Source organism: Lethenteron reissneri, chromosome 61, assembly GCF_015708825.2.
Source record: "Lethenteron reissneri isolate LAM-NWPU_2019-01 chromosome 61, ASM1570882v1, whole genome shotgun sequence".
In the NCBI taxonomy this organism is placed as follows: Eukaryota; Metazoa; Chordata; class Hyperoartia; order Petromyzontiformes; family Petromyzontidae; genus Lethenteron; species Lethenteron reissneri.
Genome location: NC_083839.1, coordinates 9,403,594 through 9,414,775, shown reverse-complemented (window position 1 = coordinate 9,414,775; position 11,182 = coordinate 9,403,594). Strand labels below are relative to the sequence as shown.

The 11,182-nt window shown below is 51.3% G+C and overlaps 1 protein-coding gene across 1 annotated transcript in view; it reads left to right on the top strand.

The window, feature by feature from the left end:
- Positions 1 to 9,515: 9,515 nt before the first annotated feature.
- Positions 9,516 to 11,182, top strand: part of LOC133358191 (pituitary tumor-transforming gene 1 protein-interacting protein-like) — a 37,880-nt gene continuing 36,213 nt past the window's right edge. Inside the window, exon 1 of the mRNA XM_061576409.1 lies at positions 9,516 to 9,782. Coding sequence (XP_061432393.1) covers positions 9,695 to 9,782 — 88 coding nt within the window. The 5' untranslated portion in view covers positions 9,516 to 9,694. The remainder of the gene's footprint in view (positions 9,783 to 11,182) is intronic.

The following is an 11,182-nucleotide window of genomic DNA, read 5'->3' as shown; positions in this document are numbered from 1 at the left end:
AAACTCAAAGAGAGAAGTCAAGTTTGTACCATACAGACGTGCGATGAAACCACCACGCTGACCACGACTTCGCTTGTACATCCAGTGTCTTCGCTGTATTTTGTTCTTCCAAATTTCTCCAAGCCAGTCCTGACTGACAGGAAGAAGACAAAGATGAAGCTGCTGCTCGTCGCTCTGCTGGTGGTTGTGGCGGTGGTCGCTGTGGCCATGGCCTCTCTGTTCCGTGACCTGGAGTTGTCGTCCGAGTGAGAATCCTGGAAGTAGTTCCACGGCAAGGCCCCACTACCAGAACATACAATCCCAAGGCTCGAGCTGTGTGGAGCCATTCTAGCTACAGCAGTGGCAGAACTGATCTTAGATAGATTGGACATTAAACTGGATGCGATCAAGTTCTACACGGAAAGCAAGGTCGTACTAGGCTACATAAAAAAACAAACCAGAAGATTCTACACCTACATCAGCAACAGGGTGGAACGCATCAGGAGATTAACGCAGCAGGAGCAATGGAATTACGTTCAGAATCCAGCTAGGTCTGTCCCTACATCTCTGCTGAAGCAAACAATCTGGATGACGGGTCCAGCGTTTCTCTTACAACGTGACGGTGGCCCATGTACTACTGTAATACGAGAGTTAATCGATGAGCGCCGATCAGTGGATAGGCTCCGCCGCTTGGGCCATCACCAAATTAGAGGGATGGGCCGAGGTTAGGGGCGGAGCTCAAAAGGCTCGCGGGAAGTAACCATCTCGAAGGTTGGTGAGGGGGCATGGCTGTAGGCGGGGATTGGTGACGTAGGCGAGGGGATATAAGGGGAAGCGGAAGAGGGCTCGGGGTCAGTGAGTGGAGTCAGAGAGCGGGACTACCTCGCTCGCCTCCGGGACGCCAGCGGCCACGTGGCGGGCCGGAGGCTTACTCCCAGCGCACCGCGTGTCAGTGGCGTGCGGGAGCGGGAGAGGTTGAGATAGAGAGGAGACGCGAGTAACCACCAGCCGTGCGGAACGGAGTGCAGCCGTGGCAGAGAGAGAGAGGAGCGGAGCTGTCCAGCTGTGAAAGAAATACTAAAGATGAAGACACAAGCCCAGATCGTCGTCACAGTGGTTTATTTCACTACCAAAGAGACTTATGGACTCGTAGAGCCCGAGTCAGACAAGGACATTTGTCCTTAAGTGACAACTTTAGTCACAAATGTGCCACCAAGAAGTCCACTGAATCCACACCATTTTGATCATTTCTAGAAATGGAAAACGCTCGTGTGAGGGATAGCACATCTAATGCATATCGCAGACCGCTTCCATCACCCGATGAGAGGCACCACTGGTAGCTGCAATGGGTGGTATCAATGCACAGTGCCACACACTGAAGATGAGCTTTCCAGAACAAGGAAATTAATCTTCCGTTGTGTGCAACATGCAGCTTATATGCAAGTGAGATCAATCCATCAACAAGGAAGAAGACCTTCCTAGGGTCAGCTCCTTCAGGAAGTTATACCCCAGGATGGACAAAGACGGCTTGCTCGGGATCGGTGGTCGGCTAGGAAATGTAAAATTAGATGAGAATGAACGAAACCCCCTCATTATCCCAAGCCAGAGCCACATTGCAATTTTGCTTGTGCGCTACTACCACGAGAAGGTCAAGCACCAAGGTTGGCACTTCCCAGAAGGAGCAATCCGATCTGCAGGGTTGTGGATCGTTGGAGCAAAGGGGTGCATCACCAGCACAATTCACAAATGTATGAGGTGCCGCAAGCTACGTGGAAAACAGGAATAACAGAAAATGGCAGACCTCCCAGCTGATCGACTGAGTATGGAACCTCCCTTCACCTCTGTAGGAATCGACATGTTTGGACTGTGGACAGTCATCTCCCGCTGCACCAGAGGAGGCTCGCGAACAGCAAACGTTGGGCAGTGCTGTTCACCTGTATGAGTGCACGAGCAGTGCACATCGAAGTCATCGAGTCCATGGACTCTTCGAGCTTTATAAACGGCAGGTTGCTGTTAGGGGCTCACGCCACGTTTATTAAGGGCTTACGCCAGGTTGTTAAGGGCTTACACCAGGTTGTTAAGGGCTTACCCCCTGCACGCATCCTGCCATGGCCGAGGACCCCGCAGCGGCAGCCACAATGCGATGCGTGAGGGCCCTCCACTGGTGGGTCCGTCTGGGCCACCCAACCAACGTGCCCGACTGCGCGGCCCACGAGCCCGACCCCCTCGAGATGACCCCCTGAGGATGGACCCTAACCCTGCTAGGTGCGTGAGGTGAAGGGAGCGGCCGCGCGATTGATGCGTCGCGACTCGCCTGTGGGCGCGAAGGCCCCGCCGTCGGAGACCCAGTGGCAGAAGGGGAGGCCCGCACGAAGGCCCCGGGGGCGTCATTACAGCCCCGTTCAAAGTGGCCCTGCTGGCCACACTGGAAAGAGGTGACCTGCCCCGTGCCTTGCGGACGAGGAGGTCCCGCTCGCCACTGCCACTCCGTCCGGCGAGCAGCGGCGCCCCTCCCGCGGCCGTCAAAGGTGGCCACAGCTGCGAGGGTGCCCTCACCCTGGGGCGCGACCCCCGACGCCGGTGCCGCCAGTAGCGGGACGCTCGCGCACGCCGCCAACACGGCCAGGCGTTGCAGAGCGAGGTGAGCCTGCATGTAAATGAACTTGAACTTGATGTTGTGCGCCACAGCCAGCGAAGTTATCTGGGCCTCCTCTGGGATGGACAACACGATGCCCAGCTCAGCCGCGAGAGCCAACAACCTGTCGAGGGCCAGGGAGTCCAAGCCCTTCCCCTCCAGGTCGGGGTAGGCGGCCTGAGCCAGCGCGAGAAGCGCACACCTGAAGGCCAAGGGCGACTCACCCTCCTCCTGCCGGCACGTGGAAAATTTGTGGTGTGCCCTCGACGGCGGCTCAAACACCGCAGCCATCTGTCGACAAGCTACCTGGAGCGTCGCCCTGTCAGCTGGTGGGAGGCTCCGGTACGCCTGCAACACACGCGCGTCTACGCAGGTCAGCAAAGCCCGCAGCGCCTCCTCCATGGGCCACCCCACCGACTCATAGACGACCTCAAAACGGGCCTGGAAGTCGAGCCAGTCGCCCCCCTTTGCGGTGAACGGCGCGACAGAGGGGGCAGCCAGCGCAGCTGCGACCCCCATGGCAACCCACCTGGCCGACACTCACCTCCAGCCCCACCCGATGCCATCCCCACGGCAGCAGCAGCGACGTCGGACCCCCGGGTCGCCTCCGGCCCCGCGTCCAGCCGGGAAGCCGCAGTAAGTTGCGGAGCCGCGGTCGCGTACGCGGCAGTCGCGGTGCGCTGCGCAGCCGCGCTCGGCGCACAAAATGGCGGCTGGTTTCAGCGTCGCTTCCAAAATGTCACCCAACTCCCATGTCGTACCCGCCGATGAGCTGGCGCGAACCCCGGATTGGCCGGGCGACAAACCGGCGGGAACCCCTCGCAGCCCGTCGAACCCCGTGGCCGGCGTGGGTGCGCGACTCCCCACCTCAGCCATGGTGATGACGAGCTGGCCCACGATGGCCGGCCACACATCCGGCGGCGGCGCGGCAGCTCCTGCAGGCGCCGTCCCCTCCAGCTCCGGCCGAGCTGGCTCCACGGGGCGATGTTCCGGGCCCCCGGCCCCCGGGTTCGTCGCGAGGCCCTCCCCGACGTCCTCCTCATCGTGAAACTGCGCCACCGACGTGAGTCGTCGTCTCACGTCGGTGAGACGACGACTCACGGAACAAAGCCACTTCTGACACCAGTTGTTGTAGTGCAATTTACGACTCCGAGGCAGGTTGCTGTTAGGGGCTCACGCCACGTTTATTAAGGGCTTACGCCAGGTTGTTAAGGGCTTACGCCGAACCAACACCCCCTAGCCAAAAACTCCCCAGGGGACAGGGTACTGGGTGTAGGGGCCCGCCTGACGTCACGTCCCATGACGCGACTCTCTCCGAGGGCGCGCGTGATGTGATGTCACCCACTACACCTCTACAAATGCACTCCGGAGATTCTTCGCCATCAGAGGGCCAGCCAAGCAACTCCGTTCTGATTGTGGAACCAATTTCACCGGAGCATGTAAAGAGCTTAAGATCAATACGGAAAATGTTGAAGATGATTCTGTGGGGAAATACCTTAGTGACCAGGGCTGCACATGGATCTTCAACCCTCCTCACTTTTCGCATATGGGTGGAGCCTGGGAACGCATGATCGGGATTGCTCGACGCATTCTCGACTCCATGCTGAGTGATGTCGGGTCCACACGGCTCTCTCATGAGGTCTTGACCACTCTCATGGCCGAAGTCTCAGCTATAATTAACTCAAGATCCCTACCTCAACTGACCCGGAGTCACCATTCACTTTGACTCCTGCTACACTTCTTACCCAGAAGACAGACGTGCTCACAGCACCCACCGAGGAGGTCAGCACTGCAGACCTCTACAGATGTCAATGGAGACAAGTGCAGAGCTTTGCCAACACGTTCTGGCTTCGCTGGAAAAACGAGTAACTTGCGACACTTCAAGTGTGCAGGAAGTGGCAGTCGAACAGACCAAAAAGGTGACCTCATCCTACTAAAGGACAACCAACTCAAATGGAATGAGTGGCCAATCGGCCACATCCTCAAGACGATTTCCAGTGCCGATGGAAAAGTTAGAAAGGTTGAGGTTATGATAGCAAAGCAAGGTGTCGCAAGAACTTTCGTCAGGCCTATAGCTGAGACAATACTACTTCTCTCTCGCAAAGATATGGACAAATAATTTGACCCGTTAAAGTTTGTTGTACATTTGTTTATGAGATAGGAAAATAAATGGTGGTATCTCCTAGCTACCAGACGGGCAGGTGTGGTGTGTGTACACAGACATTTCCTGATGTTGAGTTTGGTCACGTGACCAGGAAGTTACGATTTGACATTCTCTAAACCATGAGGCAGGGTATCAGCCATTACACAGAGTACAAAATGGAGGCACAAATAGCGTCTCAGTGAAGACAAGTGCATCTGTTCATTGTGGGACTTTGAGAAGCATTGTCTGTAAGTTCGCTTATGTTCTTATAATACTGGGAATGCTGTTATGTTAAGATTGTTGTGATAATGCTGTAAATGCCTTTATAATGCTGTTAAATTGTTATGATAAATATGAGGCCTAGTTAACAACAAAGCCTCCCACTTGCATTATTGTGAATGTTACTTGTAATTGAATAAGTCGAGTCAGATTTGTACCCATGTAACTTTAATGCGATCTTGAGAGCAAGGATGAAGAAGTATCTCATCCACAGTTCAGTGTTTTGTGCAGCGCTGTACATTTAGGCTGCGGTATGGTGATTACACGAAGTGACCTTATTCAACACAGTAGCTTATTCTTTTTTATAGCTATTCAGTGGTAATGTAGGTGCCTGGTCCATCCAGGAGCTATTGTGGAGTTTCATGTTATCTTAGACAATGTTACAATACTGCAGTGTTCATTGTGTTGTGTAATGAAGATGCACACGAAAACAGATCTTCATGTAGGGGTTTACGCCAGTTTATTAACACAAGGGTAACAAATCACACCAGAGATAGGTGTCCCTACACTCGGTCCTTCACTCGGACCTCAAGCTCTATCTGTCCCTACCCTCAGCTATCTCTTGGGTTCTCTTACTCGAGTCTGGACAGGGGTTCAGCCAACACCGCCCAACCGAGGAGAGCAGAACCTTTCACAACTCTAGCCGGCTCTCTTAGACTTCTCTGAGCCATACCCCTGGCTATCTCTTCGGCTCTCCTACTCATAGAACCCGGACGGGGGATGAGCCAACTCAGTCCGGTCACGAGCAGGAGAGACCTCCTTTTCATATGCTCAGCATCCCGGGCTCCCCCAACGGCCCCGCTCACGTCACGGGGTCCCCCTTAAGTACCCGCCTTACAATCCCTGTGACATGACGTCATCCCGCTTCACGGCGCTCATGACGTCATGTCATCCATTACTCCTCTACAATTGTATTGATATTTTAAGTATTAACAGATGATGTATTTTGTGCTGCGTTTTTCCATCAGTTTTACCTCGTTCAATTAATTAAATACGTTTGGAGTTGGATGTTCACTCTGGCTCTGAATGTTTATTGAATGCGAGGTTGACTACTCGGATAGTGTTGCAACGCAGCGCACAGAGAGGCCGAGACATGCCCCATTTCGCGAGCGCGTGACGAGTGGGAGAATGGCTGAGATGAGAGAGATAAGAGAGAGGGCCTTGACACAATAACTACCTGGCTTGGAGGAGTGGTGTGGATGAGTGGTGGAGCAAGTGGTTAGCGCGCTCTGCTTATTACGAACCCTTTTACGAACCCCGGCGGACCCGAGTTCTATTCCCGCTCACAGCGGCGGCTTTCCCCCAAGTCGGACTCGGCCTTAAATGGGGCACCTGGTGCAAGTGTGTGATCATCGGCACTGGGGGAGACAAAGGCGGTCGGGCGTGGTGTTGGTCACCCACCCCCTCATGTGCTGTCTTAATATTTATAGGTGTGTGATGCCACAGCGGCAAAGCCGCTCTGCCGGCGCCGCACCTGCGATCCCACCACCACCAAACAGCTTGGCCGACACTGCTCTTCCCTCACCACCCCCCACATGAACACACGCACACACCCCCACATAGGGCCTCGTGAGGAAGTCACCTGGCCTACAGGTTTTCACCCAGGAGCCCTCCTCGTGGGGAACTTTCTCCACGGTTTTCTGGGACCAGGGAATTGGCCGAGGCTTCCCCGAGGTTAAATGGCACTGCAGCGCCGTGAATTAACGTGGAATTACACGAGGCTACTCAGCTACCGTGGCTAAGACACACACAAACACAGACAGGTTAGCAGGCAGGTAGGGGGCGGAGCTACGAACGGCAGGAAACCAGGGTAAGCATCTGATTGGCAGGACAAATGTGCTTGTGCACGGCTGCCAACGCAGCAGCCCAGCGGCAGTCCCGTTGATATGGAAACCGGGATGCGGACGGCGCTGAGAGCACCGATGCAAGAGATAAGGCATGGCAGGCGGGCAATCTGATTGGCCGGGAAGGCTATCGAATCAGCGACAGGTTTTCTTTGATGTAAAGAACAATAAAAGGGGAGGGAAGGGAGAGATAGAGTTAGTCGTGTTCTTCTCAAGCCAGGATCGGTCGACTCTCCAGCACTCGAACGTCTGTGTGACGAGTCGCAGTGCAGTGAGGACTGGCCCGCAGGAGCGCCGTCCGAATCAAACCGTGAGTACAAGAGAGAGAGATAGCGAACAGCGTGATAACTCCTCGAGAGATGCATTCGAAATCGACAGGGTGAATTGGGTTTAGACCGTCGGGAAACAGAGCAGCTTCCTCACTGATTTCGGCCCCGGGTTACGTAAAATATAACATCAGGCACGCCGGCAATAAACCATTAGTAATTAATACACAGTTTCGAGTGGTTTCTGCGAGTGTGGGGAGAGCGTGTGGTGGCGTGAGTAAACTCGTCGTAACGCAGAGATTGGCGCGTGTATAACTATATCGGGGCAACCATTGCGTAAGAGTCCTAAGTGCGCATCCAGTCGAATACCACGACCATTGTGCCCGAGTCTGGTGCACGAATCCTGTCGCTAGTTATTCATCATTGCGCAGAGGAGCCGGAGGACGATTAACGTATCTCATTAATTCCCCAACATACAGCAACGCTCGTTCTAAAATCAATCCCGAATACCCGCCCCACAGTCCTTTAAATAATCTCCATTACCCATTCTCAGCGGCAACGCCTATTCGAGTGACGTCACTGCCCTTTGACCCCTGACCCCCCGTTCCGCGCGTGCGATTGGCGCGCGTGGTTGTGAGAGCGGAGACGTCGCATTTGAGTGGCTGCACGTACACGAGTGTGGGTCGTGGCGTGCAGGGAGTCTCCTACTAACGTTTGGAGGGGGAATGCACGCGGGGAGTGTGGGTGAATGACCCGAGGTGGCCGCGAGCCAGCCAAGAGTTATGTCTCACAGGGGAGACGCAGAGGCAGCGAGGCCAAAGCTATGAGCGGCAAAGCGAGGATGGAGCAAGGGGAGGATGAAGGGGGAGAGGAATCGGGGGGCAGCAGCCCTCACAGGTGCTACTGGCTGACAGCACTTGCGCCAATGGCCTGGGCCTGGTAAAGGCGACCCGGGGGAACCCTTGTCTTTGGCTGCTACTGTATATATTTCCACGCGATGATGCTAAGCCACTTCGTTGAGCTATCATTTGTGTTAGCCAGGTCGCTTCTGAAAATTAAGCTAATAGCTCAGTGTGCTTTACCTGGAAAGATAAAACATTGCAAGTTTTATACGTATACATATTTTTAAGTGATTTATTTACGATTTAAAGCTTTCGTGACTGCAGGGATTCATCTTCTTGGTTCTTTCGGTAAAGTCACGTAGAAGGAAAATAATAAAATAATAAAAATAAAACAAAATAAAATTATTCTTACGACGTTTCGGCCACAACGCAAGCAGCCGTCTTCAGGTGGAGAACAGGTCTGTCGAGAAGGCAGACTTCTCGACAGAAGGCAGACTTCTCGACAGACCTGTTCTCCACCTGAAGACGGCTGCTTGCGTTGTGGCCGAAACGTCGTGAGAAATTTTTTATTATGTTTTATTTTTATTATTTTATTTTTTTCCTTCTACGTGACTTTACCGAAAGAACCAAGAAGATGATTTATTTACCTTTCCTATACTTTGCACTGCTATCGTTTTTGCATTGTTGTAATGTTGTGACCTGCCCCTACGGGCATCTGCGCAATAAGAGCTTCATAGCTCATCGGATTCCTCCTGCAGTATAAATAATAATTCTCATCCAAGTTTTTTCTTACCATTGGCAATAAAACAGTTGTGTTAAGAAGTTCAAACACCAAAATAAAATACCCTTTACATCAAGTCTGCATTAACTAACACATTCTTGTGGCAAAACGTGCAAACAAAACATACTCTGATAATATATACATTCATCATCTTGGATACTGGCAAAATGTCCCATAGATATAACTGCTCAATCTGAGCTATAAGAGCTCTGATACTTGTATTGTATTTGTACTATGTTCTTGGTTCTTTCGGTGAAGTCACGTAGAAGTGAAATAATAAAATAAATAAAATGGTCTAACACTGGTAGTGAGACAAGGCCATAAAGGACGCCTCTGGTATAAGCCAATCAGTTACAAAGACAATTCGTATATTATCAGAGCATGGTTTGTTTGCATGTTATGCCACAAGTACGTGTGGTTAATGCAGACTGAATGACTTGGATTGATTTTGGTGTTTGAACATATTAACCTGTTTTATTGCCAGAAAAGGGGAAAAACGCAGCATATATTATCATACACAGCATATATATTGACAATGCGTATATCATATGCATTGATAGCATATGACCAATGCATGTAATGCATATATTATACTATATGCATTGTTAATACATATATTATCTCAAAGTTCAATATATTATTGACAACGCATATAATATATAAGCATTGGCAATGCATATTCTTATTATCTTCAGAGGACGTCTCCTTCCGGGTTTGATTTGCAGGCCGAGACACGCGCATTGGCCGCGTGACGTCACCGACACGGAAGTCGTCTCCCAGGGCGCGGGGCTCGTGACGACCCTTCCGTGTTGTTGTTGTTGTTGTGGGTGCCGGCCGTGTTTGTCTCTCCCTGCAGGGCGGTGGTAGTAGCTTTACTCCTCCTTTTCCCACGGCCCTGTTTGTCTCTCCCTGCCGTGCTGCTGCCATGACGACGAGGCGGCGGCTGCTGCTGGCGGTGGTGGCGGTGGCCGCGCTGGCGCTGTGCGGCCTCCCCGGACTCGGAGCGGCCCAGGGTGAGCGTCGAGATTACCACGGGATTACCATGGGATTACCATGGGATTACTATGGGGTTACCTTGGTATTACCATGGGATTACCATGATATTACATGTGATTACCATGGAATTACTATGGGATTACCATTGGATTACTCTCGGATTACCCCGGGATTAATCGGAGTAATGAGGAAATTAATGTGATTACTATAGGATTATAAGTCGATTATAAGGGGATTACTCGCGATTACCAGATGGTTATCGGGGGGTAACTATATGATTACCAGGGGAATACGAGGTGATTAATCGAGGATTACTCTGAGATTACTCGGGGGTTATTCAGAGGTCACTCGAGGATGACTCGCGGTTACGAGGTTACCGGTCGTCACGATGCGACTCATGTGTGGGCCACAGTTTGACGATCATCGCTGTGCTATCGCAGTGGTCGATAATCAGAACATTGCATACCTACACACTAAACTCTTTGGTTCTTTCGGTAAAGTCACGTAGGTAGAAATAAAATATATTGTAACATATGCATTGACAACGCTTCAGCGACTGTCCAAGTTTTTTTTTTGGAGTCACTAAAGCTTCAAATCTAGATTCATTGCATCCCTGTCAACCATACGGTTTACCCGTATTCTTGTACACGGAATTTGAGTTTTCAGGTTCATACGGCGTTACAGCCGTTTCAATATGGGCACATTTTGTCTATTTGTTTGTGTATTTCTCTTGTGATGGGATAAGGGCACGGGGTGGGCAATAATGTCTGAATTGGTCTGTAATAAGGTAGGCACTGATAAGGGGTTGATAGGTATGACATGCCAGCAGTTGGCGAATGTTGGGTCCTTATTGTTGGGCCATCCTTCTGCCAGTCAACTTATCAGCGATGTATTATATTGCACACGAGTGTATGATCAGTTCCATCATTCTATTAGTTAATGAATCTGTTCGGAAAATTGTTGGATTTATGATTAGATTATCGGTGACTTTGATTTACTTTCATCATCAATTATATTCAGAGATTATTACAGTGGTAGATGTTGTGAACACACTTGGTTCGCTGTCGTTTTATGTTTTAACTCGATGGTCGATTATTCTGTTGTGTTATTTTGGCAGCAATTGGTTAAGCTGCACACGTCGTCACGTCATCTTTAGCAGAGTTATTTACTACGTAGTTAAATATTAGTCGATTGTTATATATATATTTTATTAGTTGGGGGTTATGGGGTGCGTTGCAGAGGGCAGTAGAGAAAAGTACAATTTTTGTATTGTCCAGGTTTCCCTCGCTTTTTTGCAGTTTCGGTTTGTGCTATTTCTATCATCAAGTCTACTCGGAAATTCGCTCTGCTATGCGGTTTGAATTCGTTCTGACACGCGGCCTACGCGGTTCGGACATGGCACAGCAATGGTTGAGTT